Genomic DNA, 18253 nt, shown 5'->3' on the forward strand with positions numbered 1-18253 from the left:
TCATTTTCTTTGACCATGATGAGTTCATCTTATCAAAGGTCTTCCAAGATCTAATTCAGTCCACCATTGAGTTGCAGTTCGATTGATCAATTCTCCACTTTAATTCCTTTCTTGTTCAAATCTATTGAAGAGGCAAGACCTTGATTGCAGACCTCCATAAAAAAGATCTAATTTTGGGATATGATTTATACTTCCATACCATATCCCAAAGGTCAGGGGTCATTTCTTCCCATTAGTGTGTTTTAGAGGAAAATGGAGCATGATACTCCTCCTGCTCCCATAAACTCCATTGCAGTCTATAGGCATCCTTAACTGAGAAGGATACATTTTTACTTCAACCCCACACCAGCTGATCCTCTTGCAGGAAGAGAGAGAGAGAGTTTAATTCTTTTAATAGCCTTAGCCTCCTCTTCAGTGAACCATCTATCCATTAAATCACGTTTCCATTTTCTCTCTCCTCTGCATTGATCAAATTTGCAACCAAGGATATCAGACATTGTGGGTCCTTTAATGAGCACACTTTGAAGCCTTTCATTGTTGCGATCCATGGATCCTCCCATTCTTTAATGGATATTCCTTTCCAAATTTTCCAAATCAAACCAACCTTCAAAACTTTCCTGCCCTCAAGTATGCTTCTTCAAAATTAGTGTATCATTGGCACCTTCGGGAAATAATCATGTAGAAAGAAAATCTGATACAAAATTATACAAATCCAAAGATGTTAATTCCCAAAAGGTTTGAAAAAACAAGGTGGGAAGCCATCAAGACCTGGGCTCTTCATAGGTGCCATGGCAAATTAAGCTTATTTAACTTCCTCCAAAGTAGGGGTTGCCATGAGAAATTCATTGTTCTCTAGTGACACTAATGATTGAATATTTTCTAGGACTAAATCCAAGTCCTCATCTACTACATTCTCTGAGGTAAACAAAGAATGATAATAGGACGAGAAGATATCATAAACATCAGCTTATGATCCAAACCACGTCCCATTTTCATCCTTAAGCTTTAGAATCCAATTCCACCGTCTTTGAGTCAAGGTACTAGCATAGATAACCACTATACTCTTGACTTTTGCTCCAAAAAGTCTCTTCACATTTCAATAAAGAACCCAATTCCTTTTGCAAGTAACCTTCTTTGATTTGAGCTGTTTCCGTCACTCATTGACCTTGAAGAGCAGCTAGATCTTTCATCAATTTCTTGATCTGTTTTTGGAGGTTACCAAAATGTTCTTTGTTCGTAGCTTCTCAAGTCATCCTCACACCATGAGAGTTTCTTAAACAGAATTGATTGAGGGGGAGAACCATCATCTTTTTTCCATACTCTTCTAATTAACTCTCCACAGCCTGGATTTGATAACCACATTGCCTCGAAACAAAAAAGACGGAGTCCTTTGCTTGGTGTACCTTCAGTGTCAATAGTTAGGGTTGCAGAGGCTAGAGTAGTCTCCACAAATACCATAGTTTCTGGATATTGGGTCAACCAGTCAACTGAGGCAAAGGCTCGATCCAATCTCAATCAAATGTTGGCTCTTCCAACTCTCTTATTACTCCAAGTATAACCGGCTCCATGTACTCCGAGATCCACCAAACTGCAATTTTGAGTCAGTTCTTGAAAAATTTTAGTGTCTGTGGAGCCCTTACACAATCCACCACTTTTTTCATGCCAAGCTAAGATAGAATTAAAATCGCCAAAACACACCCACTGTTCCATCCTCTGTAAGCCAATTTCTGCCAGAGATTTCCACACTTTTTAACTCAATTTGCGGTTTGAATCTCCATACACTGCTGCAAGGAAGAATTTTTCAGAGGGAGACAGTGTGACAAAACCATCAATAAATCTCATAGATGCTGCCTTTACTTCAATTTGATTGGATCCTTCCCCATGAGCACTAAGTCCCCTGCCTTTCCTACAGGGTCAACAATCAGGCTATTTTCCATTTTTAACTCTCTCACTATCTTCGACACCTTCCTCCTATTTATCATTTTCCCCATTAAGGAATATAATGTCAGGCTTTCTCTGTTTTGCAAGATTTCATCAGCCTGCAAATTGTAGAGAGACCTGCAAGAACTCTACAATTCCAACTACAGATTCAGCTTAAGTAATTTAAGTATGTAGGATAGCAATAGATCAGTTTCACTTTGGATTACATGGAAGAAAAAATTCATATGGTAAGAAAAGGAACTCGCAAACTGCCATGAACTTGACTTAAATTTTTTACAAGACACAGCTCTGAATTTCAGAGAAGAAAAATCTCTACCCCTAACTTCCTTATTTATTAGATTCAAGTTACAGCTCTCTCTTGAGCACAGCTTTCTTCCCTTGGTCCATTCACAAAACACAGGGATTACAAACCACCCAATAAGTCATTGCGCTTGCAGCTTTCTGTAGGAAGTTCGCATACTTGCATCTCTCACCCCCTCTGTTGAGTATTTGTCAGTAGCATAGAAATGCGAAAATCCAAAATTCCCCACACAAGAGGTTCCTTGAACCTCAAATAGTAGCATTTCAACTGCACTGGTTTCTTTGTTAGGGTCAATACTTAATGCGACTTGCTCAAGGAGGATCCCCTACCAGCTAATAGTGACCCAGTTCGCAAGTGTTTTACTCCATACGCCACTGTTGATGCAACTGTTGTCGAACCTACCAACCAGCTGTTCAACATTTAATAGTAATGGCAGTTATTTCTTGTTGAGACATGTTAATAGCATAGTAAGATGAACATGGAGATGGAATTACCTCAGGTATACAATATATGACTGGGTTGCTTCGGTGCCAAATTCTGGCTGAAGAAGAGCAGCAGCTACCAAGGCCAGTTGGAAAACTGTATTTACCTATCAGAAAAACACATTTTGATGAGAAACTAAGCAAAAACTTGCATTGCTTGCTGACTACCATGGTTATTGGCCAAGTCGACCCAAACCAGAGGTTGATGTACCTAGTCAACAGGAACATTTGTATATGCCTTGGCCACTAGGAATTAATGTAGGCTCCCCCATAGGCATGCCCAAGGCCCTCCCATTTATAACCAGGCAGGTTCAAGGAGAACCACCAAAAAGGACAATAAACAAATAATGAATAATGTTTTCGGGCCAGAATGGTGGTGACTGTCATGCCAAGCTTGGCACGATGACCCACCAAATTTGGGCCATGTGACAGATGACAGGTATTTGAAACAGTATTAAAACGGTAAACCCAGTAACTTTCTGGTGGTCAAAGTCAACTGTAATGCCCATTTATGTTGGATTTTTCCCCTTTTACAGCTCTTCAATTGATATTTTTAACCATTTTTAACCTTATTTTCTCCCTGTATAAAATTCAATCTGGGAAAGGTAGATCTGAGACTTTTGAATTACCCATGCAGGAGATTGGATTCCTAAGTGGCAGTTACAATGTGGGATATTCTAGTAAGCCGTTGGACTACTACTTACTCTTGACTCGAATTTCATCTATCATTTTAGCAGTATGTTATCAGTCAATTGGGCAGGTTCAAGCTGGAGCTGATGCCTCGGCCAACCATATAATATTTGGGGGTATCAGACTGTGATAATATCAGAATAAAAACCAGTAACCTCAATCAAGAGAAGAGAGAGGAAACTAACAGCTGCCAGTTGTAGTTCCCCCTCCATATCATTACATATGCATCAAGTTCATATAGGTTTCCTCGTCAAACTAGGAAAGTAGATCAATAGCCTAAACTAGAAATCAAGTACTCTAATAAGGAAAGTAGGAAACAACTAAAGAGATAATGAAAATCAATCAACACCCAAACAATCTAGATTCTAGAATACTACCTCTGGACGATTCAATAATAAATAGGACCAGACATCATTAGGTTATTGTAGACCAAAACAAAATAGGCAGTATGGGTTATTCCAGACCAGATAGACAAGATAGGTAATTGTAGACCAATGGGTAGTCCAGGAAACTTCAGACCAGACAACACTAGATTGCTATGAACCAAATAGAAATGAATTTGTTGCTTAATACTGACTTTTCACAGAAAAAAAAGTTGCTGAGGACATGAAAAAGTAAATAGTAGTATCCTTCAGATAAAAAAAATCTTGAGCTGATGACTTCAGCAAATAAGAGAGTAATAACCTTTACCCTCCCTTCTTGTGCAGCATTTACACGTGGACAAAAAATGACAACCAATATTTAGTATCTCAAAGGATGAGCATCACAAAAATCCAATAATCAAGAGTAGCTTTGCAACAAGGTCTACATATATAGATCATCTCCATCCAAGTAAGATCCCAATAAATAATTTCCCATCATCAAATCTGGGATCCCAAATTAATGCAATGGTCCACCAAATAATCCATTTGAACCCAGTTTGAAACCCAATCATTAGCCACTCTTATTGGGACCACCCAAGCATATGGGTTCAAGAGCGGGTTCAGACTGCTAACGGGTGCACCCGATTAAAAAGTGGCTCAGACATAAGAATCAGTGGCCATATTTCAACACTCCAAATTTCTTCAAAGGTTACCGGGTAAGATAAGGAGCTAAGCATGTGGAAAGCAATTAATTATTGATCATAGATAGACTTGAAAGAAAATTAAAAGTTGGGGCATGGGGTGATTAGATGGAACCAGAGGGGTAAAGATGGAAAATAAAGAAATAACTCATTATGACATGGGATGCTAGATATGACTGGTGTTGCAGGGGGACTTTTACTTAACAAAATACAAATAAAGGAAGGCCATCGAACTTATCCCCTACCTCCAACATTAGGTGAAAACCAATAAATCAAAGCAGAAGACTGGCAGTAACCACACGGACACAACAACAAGAAGCCTTGTCCCAACTTAATGGGGTTAGCTACATGTATTTGTGCCTTCCAATCAGCTCTGTTGACGTCATACTAGATACAAGACCTAAGCTGTGCATATCTTTTCTCAAGACTTCTCTTAAGGTATGGAATCCAGTAGCAGCATATCATAACAGACACTACGAAGAGAAACCTTAACCTATAGATTGCATAACAGGTGCAACCGACACGAGCTAATCGATATCTAGAGCAGCAGCAGTACCCACCAACTAATGCTTTGAACCAGGAAACATTAGAAGCATAGCAGTGGCAGACAGAGGCAGAACCAGTATCTCCTCCTTGGGTTGATTGTAGCAACGATTCCAGGGAAGGTTTTGATAGATTCAAAATCAAACACAGAGACCACCAAATTCAGTAACAGAAGGAAAAAAATTGCAGCAACAGCAGTCCAAGAACCCTAGCAGTACACTGAACCCACTAAAAAAATGATGCTAAGCAGAAATGCTTCTTTTTTTTTTTCCTCCTCTCCTTCAAGTAAATAGAAACACTGTTAACAATTTCACTGCTTGAACATATCAATAATTATCTATGATACAGGGATTCCACCATCATGTTATATGATAACATAACCAATCTGACAACAACTCAACACAGGCCAAATGCAATAGCATTCCATTTGTTAATTAAGGAATGCACAAACAGGTTAGGTAGGCTGAGCTGAGAAGATACACATAGGGCAAAAGATAACCAAAACCACAGTTCTTTGGCAAAAATTGCAAGCTGGCATACTTTCCAAGACTCAGATAACTGTAGCACCAAGAAGAGTTGAACTTGTGGCCTCCCTGTGTAAGGTGTACATGACAATTTGTGGCATTAATCTTAGTTATTAAATCTGTCTTGACCTGGCCAAAAAAATCTACAACAAAGTATTTTACTTCATCAAATTATGTTTCAGAGCTTTCACTGTTTTTGCCTATTTTGGTCCTTTTCAGTCAACTTCAACGAGATTACCTTTGATCAAGTGATCTTGACCAAAGTTAATGCTAACCACAGATCTGGAATCTTTAATCTTGAAATTAAACTACAGGAAATAGAGAAAGCAATCAAAGGAACATTCTTTGAAATTGCGCCAATTCATTCTTGGGACATGGGAGAAAATGTGGCTTCTAGAGTACAAGGGTGCCAATGGATGTGATATCTTTTTGGAGAGCTTGATGAAGATGAGAAGATCTAGATGAAGTAAATGAAAAGTAGGAGGCTAAAGAACACGAAAAGATATCTTAGCAGAAGAGATGTTAAATTGTAGTTGCAGATCTGAGGTGAAAAGTGAGAAAGGTAAAGCAAGCAATAGGGATGTAAACGGATCAAATTCGGCTTGGATATGGTAATATCCAAATTCTATTATTAAACACATTGTCCCAATTCAAATCTGATATCCGTTGGATGTATAAATTTTAGTTAATGGGATTTTCGGATAATAATCTGATCCGAATTCAAAGTAATCAGATGGATAAAAATATCCGAATGAAGTTAGAATATTTGATATCCGATAGAGTAACAAATATCCAAATAGAAAAAATGTTTTTCTTAATCGACAAAAAGATATGGAAAAAATGAATCAAAATTAACAAGTTAATGATGAAACAAAAATAGTACAAATAGGAGCCCTTGAAGCAATAGAATTGTTTATCACTTCACAAATAAATTAAAAAAAAAAAAAAAGACTTCTAAATTGACAAGTAGAAGATCTCCACCACTGTTTCAAATAAATAACCACTACTTCCAAAAGCTTTATCTATTTATGAATAAATAAAAATCTTCCCAACTCCTCATATTGGTGAGGATATTGTTGATCACGTTAAGGAACAACTATAATAGATCCGCATTAAGAAAGAATTCAAGATTAACTATGTTACCCAAGAATCTGTGTCGATTTTTTGTACTCATACAAGTTTAATTTTGCTTCCTTCTCTATTGTATTGCAATCTAATGTATAGGTACAAATACATAGTCGCTCCACAACAATTATTTAGATTAGAGAAAATTACACGCACCCACTATTTTTGGGGTGAAACTAGTGACCACCTATTATCTCCAAATTACATGGCACCGACATGCGTAATTACAAGTTACCAACAATTATCTGCTGCTAAATGGTTAGTAAAATTACTTAAATACCCTTACACTTGTTTAGGTCATTTATATTTGAATTTCAAGTAACCTAAATTCCCTCTAGGTAGAGAGGTGACAATAATGCCCCTAGTTTAATACCCTCCCATACACAACTGGGTGAAAGGAATCCCTTAACCCATCTTCTACCGCCACCGCCGCAAACCACCCACCCCACGCCCTTCCCCTTCTGGCAACCAATTGCCCTCCTCCATCATATATTAAACCCTCTCTATATGTTAGGGCAATTCTTGCCGAAGTTGAGAAACTGATTGAACCAAGCAAGCAGAATCTCCGATTGCCATGGCATGGCAAACCGTTTTGAATCATGGATTTGATTAATTGTTTTCAAAATCAAAATACATGCAAAAATCTCATCAACTGCACAAATAATAATCAAGATATCATCTAAAGAAAGACCCAAATGCTAGAATAAAAAACCCAAGAAAGTGCGTCTCTTGTTTCGGTAATCAATGCTTGGGAACTCATGGGTGGTCTTCATGATTTTGATTTAATCATAGTTGCAGAGAGAAGCAAGAAGGCGAGGAATGACTTTGGTCGTAGATGACTATTCCTCCTACGAATTTAGTTACTTCTATCTTCTCTTTCCTTTTTATATTTTCCTTTGCTTGTCTTCTAATTACTCTGTTGAATTGTTGAAGCAAAACTAGAACTCAAAAGGGGATTTTCTATATATGATTTGGTTTTTGTGTGTGGGTTTCTAAAAGACGTTGTTCCCCTCGCATCTTAGGTTCCAACCCTAATCTCTTCTCTTCCCGTACACTTCACTTCCAATTAATCAAACCTACTAGAATTCTTGCAATTCCAACATTTCTTTCTCAAAATTCTTCAACTTAAAGTTAAATTTCTCTATCAGCAAAATTGAAAACAAAATCGAATTCCTTTGTCTTTGTTTAAAAAAAAAACCCTTTTTTGGTCTCACTGTACATGTTTCCAAATCAAGCACTTGTGATGATTCCTACTCCATTGGGATTCCAATTTTGATTTCGGAGACAACTTTATCTTCGTATCTGCAATTTCTGTGATTGATTTATCTTCAATAGGCTCTAGTTTCTCTGTTATCTTCAACATCTTTTGTCCTGGTTTTAGGGGTTGAAACGGCTTCATGGATAGGGGTAGTTGTTCGCAGGCGGGGGGAGAGGGGGTGGGGTGGTTCTGGCGGCGGTGGTGGTGGTCAGTTTCCGGCGAGGTTTAGGTAGAAGACGAGTGAAGGGATTCCCTTCACCTAGTTGGGTATGGGAGGGTATTAAAGTGGAGGCATTATTGTCATTTCCCTTCCTAGAGGACATTTGTGTGATTTAAAATTTTAATTTTAAATGACTTAAACAAGGGTAAGTGCATTTAAGTAATTTTACTAACCATTTATTAGCAGAGTTTAACTGTGGGTAACTTATAATTATGCATGTGGGTGCCATGTTTGAAGGAAAATAATAATTTGAACTCAGGTGCAGCAGTATACGTACCTTATAGTAAGGAGATTCAAAGTTCAAATTCTTCCGAAGGTGCAGATTGATAGAACACTTGAAAAAATGGTCTACTATGAGGAGATGAAGAGACTAGTAGGCATGTAAATGGATGGTTGAAAATCTGAATTCGATTCGTATTCATTTAAGAGCATCCGAACTCGATTCAATTTTTTGGGATCGGATTAAGATGATCCGATTAATAATCGGATTCAAATTTGGATATACCAATTTTAAGTAAGATTTTATCCAATTCAATTAGATATTTGACTAATACTATCCATACCCGATATCCATATCCGGTTAAAGTTTAATTTTAGGGAATACATCATTATCCCTTCATTAATATTCACTAATAGCAACTAATTACATTAAACTACCAATACACTATTATTAATTGGGTCCAACACTCAAGAATGAGATGAAAAGTCCAAAATGTGAAGTCTAAAGAGACTTCACGTTTTATGAGTCTATGACTCTTCATCTCTTTCTACTTCTAGTCTCTTCATCTCCTCCTACCAGAAGTAGAGACTAGAAAGAGATGAAGAGTCATAGACTCATAAAACGTGAGGTCTAAAGAGACTTCGCGTTTTGGACTCTTCATTTCATTCTTGAGTGTTGGGTCCAATTAATATAATGATGCATTAGTAGTTTAATGTAATTAGTTACTATTTATGAATATTAATGAAGGGATAATGATGTATTCCCCAAAATTAAACTTTAATTAGATACGAATAGTATCCGTCAAATATCTAATCAAAATCTGATAATATTCGACTTAAAATTGGCATATCCGAATTCGAATCCGATTACTAGTTGGATCATCCAAATTCGAACCCAAATAATAAAAAAAAAGTTGGATGCTCTTAAATGGACACGAATACGAATCAAATTTGGATTTTCGACCATCCATTTACATCCCTAGCAAGCAAGAACAATGCCACATATAAATTGGTGAAGCTTGCTCCATTTGTCAAAATATATGGCAAAGTTCAGCAAGGAGATGTGGAGTTTGCTTTTTCTTTTGTAAATAAATGAATTACCTAATTAAGTTAGTTCTATGGTTTGCCAGGATGCTCTCTCCCACTCCCTCACAAGCCTCTGTTTCTAGTTCTTCCTTATCTCCTCGATGTAGCATGTCTTTTTCAAAATCGGGCTCCTAATCATGTGAAAACGTTAACCACTAAGTTTGATCAAGGTAACCTTGCTTCTTCCCAATACTTTATAAATATAATAAATGTGATGTTTTAACTGCAAATTTATTTAGGTTTCAACTATAATGGAAATGATAACAATTTATGGGGGTCATGTTACGTGAGATTCTATAAGTTTGTGACAAGGATAATACTTTCTTCAACTTAATGTCTAACCTTTTAATAATTTAATTAATATCGCACAGAAATCTTCCACCAGAAAATTCATCGAAGAAACTGAAATGTTAAATAGTTTATATTTTGCATCAAACAAAGGCAAACACACAGAATGGACATCAAAAGGCACTCTCAAAATTTACACTGTGCTGAATGGTGAGGCACTAATCAGAGAGAAGGCTAGATAGAAGGAAGCTTACCTTGCTGAGGAAGAGGGGTTCTACTTTCTCTCTGTGGGTCCCATCAAGGTTGATGAAATCGGACCAACTTCTCCACTGATACAAGAAATAGCAAAGGATTTGATACGTCAGTAAATTTTCAGTATTTCAGTTAAAATCAGGTCTTTACATGACCGATTAAAAGCCGAAAAAGAAGAGGAAAAGATAATTTTATTGTAATTAAGATTAGTCTACCTCCCAACCCAAGTTACTAGCTCTTTTATAAATTGCACCACTGACAAGTCCAACATCTCGAAGTACAACAAGTCCTACAAGTGCAGCTTTATAACAAAAGAAAACTATGTCAGATTGATCTCAAGTTACCTAGCATAGGGGTAAACAAAAGAAAAAATCAATAATACTTACGGTGGAGAAGATCTTTCTCCACCATAGCTAAAGCAACACATCCAATAAGAACCTGCACAAGCAGGATGCATGAATTACGGCAACATGAGTTAGTAGTGGAATTCAAAAGCAAAAGCAGCAAAACCTGTTGTTACATAGAAGGGTCAATGTCACCAACTTGAAAAACAAGGAGTTTAAGATGTTACCTTGTCAGCAAGGGGATCGAGATATGATCCAACCACTGAATTAATGCCCATCTTCCTAGCCACGTAGCCATCTAGCTATAAATAAATAAATAAAAAGATAAAAAGATAAGAAATGTCAAAATTCCAAGTATGGGGACAATGTCATGTATGCTTGTGTGAAGAACAAGAGGAGTTTCTACCCAGTCAGTTGCTCCAGATATCGCCAACCCCACGAATCCAGAAAGATACCAATCATTTAAGATCATCCTGCATCAGAAACTAGCTAATAACATTTCCACTACAGGGGAAGTAAATCCGCATCAAGCAAAAATTGCTTATTAAGTTATTTGCATGTGTAGAGATTGTATACAGTTCCAAGAATTTTGAAAACCCTGGGAGTTGTTCATAGAAAGCAAAATTTTAAAAGCATACATCAGCATTTATTTATTCCTTTTCCTAGATGATAATTATGTTCCATATCTTTATCTTTTCAAAATGTAATTGATGTTCAAATATTGAAATACATATTATACGCTGCATACATGATCAAACATCTATAGCTAATCCCAGATTCAGCAAACTATCATAACTGTCATGACGTTTTCAGTTGGAAAAGATTACAACTTGTCTGGTTAGCTAAAATTACAGCATGTTCAACTGCAAATCAAAGTGTTTTTAAACCATGATACAATCATCTTGCATGCTGCTCAGCAGGGGTGCAGGGGTACGCAGAAATATCTATAGAAGAAGAAAAAAAAAAACCCGGGGGGGGGGGAGTAGGTACGGAAGACTAATCACAACTGGAAAGCAAAATTAATGAAGAACGACATTCAGAGGAAGATAAGCTTGTCTGCTGCAAGTTATACTCTTTTCTTTTCTTTCCCCAAACAGGAACATACAAACTGAAACAAGTGTGCACAGAGTGAGAGAGAGAGAGCATACCATCCAAGCAAGGGACCAGAAGCTAATCGACTCAACGAAATCAAATTCGGCAAATTAACAAAATTCTCAACAGAACTGCCATGAACACCACTGATAATATCATGTCCCTTGAACAACAACTTCTGATCAAATTCATTTACGAATCTCGGTACGGATGCGATTGGATCAAACCCTAGTTTTATCGGAAAACTTCTCCTCTTAAGAAGATTCAAAGATTCCGCTTTTGTGACGATTTTCCCATGGAGATATAAAGGAGTAGCAGATTGCAAAAGCTTCCACGGAGGAGAAGACAGAAACAGAGGTCCCGGACAAGGAATCCATTTGGAGAACGGTGAAAGAAACCTCGAGTGGGATGAATTGAGACGAAAGGCGAAAGAAAATGGATGCACCGATGCAGCAAAAGATGGCGAAGAAGGAGAGCAAGAGAAGATCGAAGATAGAGGAGCAGATGGAGAAGGAAATGGAGTAGAAGAAGCACAAATACTAAGAAAATACCGAGATTCTTTATGTCTGAAGAAGGGTTTTGGTGACCTGAAGAACGCCATTAACATTTCATTTTTTCTAAGCCGACGAAATCGGAAACGGACGTAGCATTAGGTTTAGCGATGGTTTTAGTCATCACGGTAAGAGACTTGCAGAGGGCAGTAGCAATGCCACGTGTAAATGAGTCAAGACGGGTTCTGGAAACCCGGATCCACGTAAAAGAGTATCCGTCGGATCAAGATCGTTCTTGGCCCGATCCAATCAAATCGGTACCTATCGGATCGGAATCTTTTTATCACGGAGGACTAGAGATTGTATTCACTTACGAACCATGCGATTCGAATCTTTCAATTAGATTGTCAAGTAAGAGAGCGGGAAGTTTGAAAATCTGTTAATCCATTTAAACGGCCAAGAAAAGCGTAATTGAAATTTGACTTGGCGTCCGCGTCAGTTTTTTTTTGCCCTTTTTCTTCCGGAGCTCTTGCTTGTCCATCTTCCTTCTCCCTCACTACGTAAGCAAGAGCGATAACCAAATTTGGCTAAGAATAATCTGTCAAACCATTTTCCCGAATCATTGGGAATTGGGGAGAGGGGTTTGGGAGATTTGACCAAAAGGATTTGTTACGGCTTAGTTCTCGTCAGAAACCAGAAAACTTTAGCTTTTTCTCGGCTCTGGAGCTAAAGTTTTCTGGTATCTTGGTGACTCCGACCCAAATTGCAGTCTTGATTTATTGTTTGACGTATATTTGTCTTTCTTTGCTGGGTTTTTGTTTCTCATGAAGATTGCTCTGTGGAGGTACATGAAAGAAAGAACTTTCAGTTTATATAAATAGGGTTAGTGGAGGACCAATGGGGCGATTTGAAATTAGTTGTGTTCCTTGCTGTTCTTCTCAATTCAAATGGCGCCCATCGAAGAAGCGAAGGGAAAAATTCAAAGATGGGTTTGCGTTATCATCATTTATCAGAAAGTTGTCCTTCAAGTCAGGTAGGACTTTTTTCCGGACATTTGTTTGGATATCAATCTCTTTATTAAGTTGATGTATTTTTATTTGAATTGAAAATTGGATTCTTCTTTTCTGTTGTATCTGAAAGATCGATTTCCTTTTACCATCCCAATGGAATAGTTTTTCTTGTTTAAATCTTTAGAGCAGCAGTATTCATATTGTTTGATGTTTAGATCGAGTAGGCCAAAATTCTAGACCACCTAACTAGTGGTATCAGACTGGCTCCATTCTTTAATTCACTCCTAAGACAAAATTGCAATGAAACCAAATTACGATTTTAGTAGTTCTTGAGGTTGTCGACCAATTTTTCTCGCTTCTTAGGTGAGTTTCAAGGCCACCAGTTGAAATTTAGGTAAGACATTAATATCCAAGCTTTGAGAGGTTTTGTACACATGGCCCAGAAGTTGAACTTTTTTGCTTGGCTTACTGCTTTCCCATATTTGTTTTTTTATGACACCTTATGCATTAATAGTGATTATGAGTAATATTTCTGTACAGATAGCATTAGGGCAAAGATAGCTCAAGAGCTAATTAAAATGGGAAAAGGGAATATCAATGCTCAAACCTTCACTTTTCGGGAGTTAGCAGCTGCAACTAGAAACTTCGCAGCTTCATGTCTACTGGGAGAAGGTGGCTTTGGGAGAGTGTATAAGGGACTGATTCAGAGCACAAACCAAGTACTCCCTCTCTCTATTTCTCCTTTTCATTTCTGCCAAGCATCAAAATCAAGAGCAATTTTCTGGATTCACTGAACTAATGCTAACTTGCTCAGGTTGTGGCTGTTAAGAAACTTGATCGGAATGGAATGCAAGGAACCAGAGAATTCCTTGTGGAAGTTTTGATGCTGGGTCTTCTTCATCACCCAAACCTTATGAATCTTATTGGCTATTGTGCAGAGGGAGATCAAAGGATTTTAGTGTATGAATATATGGAACTGGGATCTCTAGAAGATCATCTTTTCGGTATGTTTTTAGTATATAATTTTCAACAAGATGAGGATATCCTTTGCAACTTTCTACTGTATGACAGTCACCAGTTTCATATTGTAGACATTTTGCTTTCCCCTTAAATTATCTCACTTGGAGATCACCCTAACCAAGGAAAATAGTGACTTAGTTCCACCCTAACCATCTAATGCACAATTTATGTGCATCCACATCATGCATTCCCATGTGCCATGTACTTGGTTGGTCATTCTTTAGCTCAAAAGGCATGTTGACATTTCTCCTTTCTTGGTGCAAGTTCTGAGCAGATTATGAAGTAATTCTGGTTTTGCAGATTTAGTTCCAAATCAGAAACCCTTGGATTGGAATACTAGGATAAAAATTGCTTCAGGTGCAGCCAAAGGTCTTGAATACTTGCATACAGTCAAACCCCCAGTGATTTATCGGGACTTCAAAGCATCCAACATACTGTTAGACGAGGATTTCAATCCAAGACTCTCTGATTTTGGACTTGCCAGGCTTGGTCCGACTGATGATAGAAGCCATGTTTCTACAAGAGTAATGGGAACCTATGGCTATTGTGCACCTGAATATGCAATGACAGGTCAGCTGACAACTAAATCAGACGTGTACAGTTTTGGAGTCGTGTTTCTGGAGATGATCACGGGGAGAAGAGCTCTTGACTATGCAAGACCTAAAGCTGACCAGAGTCTTGTTGCATGGGTATGTCTGAACAATTAATCCATTATCAACCATAATAGTCTCTTCTAAAGCACCATTGCCAACAGTGATAGATGAGCATAACATGTCTAGGAACTCCTTATTCAATCTATCAAATAAACCTATTGCCTTAAAGAATTTTATATACATTGATTCCATATGATGTTTATTCATTTCTCTTTATAGACTGTCACAACCATTGTCTTGTGTAATTGCTGGACGGAATTGTTTTAGATTCCCAAATATCGGTACATTGTTTTTATTGCTGTGAAACTAAGTTTTCTTATAACTGCATTACATACACCACCACAACAACAAGAAGCCCTGTCCCAAATTCCCAACTAAATGGGGTCGGCTACATGGATCTTTATCTACCCTGCCCACGTATCCCTACACCCGGCCTGCATTAGATACACATAAAAACATATCTGTGTGGTGAGCATTGTCTTAATTGTCATTAGTGATCCAAGGTCCCTTGCTTCATAGAAATTCATCATACTTCCTCAGGGCCCTACCCGAGAAACAGAAAAGAGCAGACAGAGAATATACAAGCTTTCATTATGGTCATAGATTCTTAATGCAGTTTACACCTAGCATGTTGCTACAATTGGTGGATATATACAGAGGGTGGCTGTTCATCTCCTATTATATACTTCATACTGCAAATGATACAGTTTTTAGCTATGATCCATGTATCTGAGAGTGCCACTACCATATCATGGTTCAAGATATAGCCATTCCCATGCTTTGCCTTTTGAATATGGGGTAGATATACCCTTTTTTCTCTTCTGGCCCTTGGCATAAATTTGTTATATCAAATGTACTATAATGCTATGATATTTTTTGCTTGCAGTCGATATGTTTTGCAGAAGCCATCTAATAGGTTTCCCATTCAATTATCCTACAAATATCCTTAGGCATTATGTATTTAATGGTTCAGTTTTTTTAATCTATCTTCCAGATCACCGCTTAATATCAAATCTGATATCTTTTTGCAGGCACAACCATTATTTAGAGATAGGAAACAATTTATACAAATAGCTGATCCACTGCTTGAAGGAAAGTACCCCTTAAAGGCTCTATACCAAGCTATTGCAATTGCAGCAATGTGCCTGCAGGAGGAAGCTGGCTTTCGCCCTCTTATGTGTGATGTTGTAACTGCTCTTGAGTATCTTTTTATTCCAATGAACAGAGATGAAGGCAGTAGCGATACTCTGAACTCATCTTCTATTGAAATAAACTAAGTTTCATATGCTAGATCCCATTGTAATGTGGATACAGGAGAAGAAAGTGTAAGTAGAGTCTATGGAGTGTGGCTTTGTTGTGTAGCAAATGGAATTGCAGTTGAGCAATAGCATCAACCAAAGCCCGTAACCTGTGGGAGAGGAAGATGTTGATACCTCTCCATATATGAGTTCAGTATAGAGTAAGATATCTAGTATTGGAGCTCATAGTTGAAAACTAATGGAGCAACAGTTGATGTAGATATGCTTCGGTGCCATTTGGCTTTATAGAACCATGATGATGTTATTTATTATGGTACAATCGCTCAAAACCTGTTTTAATTTTTATCTGGGTTTGTAGGTTCTGAAGAGAATAAACTCATGTCCTCTTGTGGTGTTTTGAGCTACTCCTCACTTACTTTTTTTTTTTTTTTTTTGGTAAAACTCCTCACTTACTTTTGTTCAATAATGTTTTGGGGTCTAAACCCTTTTAGCCTAGCTAGAGAAGGGGTACCATTGACTAGCACTGTTCCAAACAATGCAAGCTTTGAAATCGGGTGACACAATACAATGTCAAGTCATGGTTCTCCACTCGAGTAGCATCTTCCACATACTATCCCCAAAGTTCTCTCTTCTTCTTTTTTCTCTTTTTTTTTAGGTAAATTCTCTTTTGTTTGTGTTTTGGTATGTTATGGTATGCATTCTCATAAGAGATTCTGATTCTAAGTACATTTTGAAGCTGGGAATATAGAAATCTTGGGTTTCATAATAATTATAGATCCAAAAGCCTTTCCAAGCTTCGCTAATTTGTGATAATATCTGGACATTATTCTGTTCTCGTCCATGTGTAGGTTGAAGTGGAATAACAAATATATAACTTCACCTCTATGCTTATAAATCAATGAGAAATTACACTGGAGCCACTATATACTGGAGCCACTATTTTTTGGGTGAAACTAGTGACCACCTACTATTATTTCCAAAATCACATGGCACCCACATGCATAATTACATGTAACCCACAATTAAATTTTGTTGTTAAATGGGGTAAAATTACCTAAATGCCCTTACTCTTATTTAAGTCATTTAAAAGTTAAATTACAAATTACCCAAATCCCTTATAGGCAAAAAAATGATAATAATGCCCCCAGTTTAATGTAGTCCCATACCCAACCCTTAGGTGGGTGAAGGGATTTACCCCTTCTCCCTTCACTCACCTTCTACCTATACCCCCACGCGGCCACGCCCTTCCCCAGTCGACGACCACCCCAACCCCATCCTTCAGTTTTGAATTGTGCAAAAAACCAAGATGAAAAATAACCTATCTCCCTTCACTCACCTTCTACCTATACCCCCACTCCCTTCCCCAGCCGACGACCACCCCAACCCCATCTTTCAGTTTTGAATTGTGCAAAAAACCAAGATGAAAAATAACCTATTTAAGGGCCTGTTTGGTTACTTGAACCAAGAGATTTGAAATCTCTGGATTCATGAATCTGAGAATTATACCCGTTTGGTTGTAAAAATATCAAGATTCATGAAATCTAGAGATTCACCTTTTTACACAAAAAACGTGAATCTATAGATTTATGGGTAAGGGGTGAAATCTAGAGATTTCAAAAAAGCTATACATTTGCACATTCACAAAAATCACGTTGATCAAATAGTTTTTTAGGATGAATCCATAAATTTCATTCTACAACCAAACATTTTATTTTATAAATTATGACTCCATAGATTTGAAATCTCCAAGCTCATGTAACCAAACAGGCCCTAAGAAAATACCTTATTCTTCTCGATCCTCTTCACAAAGACACACTCCCCATTAGACTTATTTGTGGTAGCAAAGGCATAACCAAACTGCCCATTACCCAACAACTTCCCTATAGTATACTTCTTATTGAAATCCTTGGCATGCCCAAAATCCGTTTGATTCCCTCAGGCTGCGTTTGTTTGCCGGAATAAAGGTGGGGTGGGAAAAAAGGGGTGGGAAAATTCTTGAAAAAAGTGTAGATTTCTTACTTTTCCTTTAAATCCCAAAATAGTAGATTGTTTGGTTGTTTGGAGTGGGAAAGTGGGAGATAAGTTTTCTTGAATCAAGGAAACTTGTCTGTGATGTGGCCAGCTCAACTTTCCCACCCCATGCTATTTAACCCCACATATTTGGTGGGACTTTGTGGAAAAGTTGGGAAAAGTAAAAAGTGGGACCCACCCCTATCACTTTTCGACAAAACTCTTTCATTTCCTTTTTGTCTCCCTCACCCAACTACACACGGGATCCACATGTTTTTTTTTCCCACCCCACCTTTGCAAACAAACGTAGCCTCAAAGAATAATCCCATTAGCATTCACCAAACTGAAACACCCTCCGAAAACAAGATTGACCAAATATCGC

General features: G+C 37.7%; 2 protein-coding genes across 2 annotated transcripts; one reads left to right on the forward strand and one right to left on the reverse strand.

Moving 5' to 3' along the window:
- Positions 1 to 1757: 1757 nt before the first annotated feature.
- Positions 1758 to 12100, reverse strand: CLS (cardiolipin synthase). Its single transcript, XM_089168449.1, has 8 exons — positions 11485 to 12100; positions 10743 to 10809; positions 10564 to 10638; positions 10379 to 10430; positions 10208 to 10293; positions 9995 to 10069; positions 2737 to 2831; positions 1758 to 2651 (listed from the first exon to the last, which is right to left on the reverse strand). Exons 1-8 carry the CDS (start codon positions 12033 to 12035, stop codon positions 2540 to 2542), a joined length of 1113 nt encoding a protein of 370 aa, XP_089024575.1. The 5' UTR covers positions 12036 to 12100; the 3' UTR covers positions 1758 to 2539.
- Positions 12101 to 12690: 590 nt separating this feature from the next.
- Positions 12691 to 15960, forward strand: LOC149004268 (putative serine/threonine-protein kinase PBL23). Its single transcript, XM_089168106.1, has 5 exons — positions 12691 to 12952; positions 13470 to 13648; positions 13744 to 13933; positions 14250 to 14638; positions 15634 to 15960. Exons 1-5 carry the CDS (start codon positions 12817 to 12819, stop codon positions 15877 to 15879), a joined length of 1140 nt encoding a protein of 379 aa, XP_089024232.1. The 5' UTR covers positions 12691 to 12816; the 3' UTR covers positions 15880 to 15960.
- The last annotated feature ends 2293 nt before the right edge of the window (positions 15961 to 18253 follow it).

This window comes from Hakea prostrata, chromosome 9 (assembly GCF_041222555.1).
Source record: "Hakea prostrata isolate BN-2017 chromosome 9, UWA_Hpros_2, whole genome shotgun sequence".
NCBI classification, from domain to species: domain Eukaryota; kingdom Viridiplantae; phylum Streptophyta; class Magnoliopsida; order Proteales; family Proteaceae; genus Hakea; species Hakea prostrata.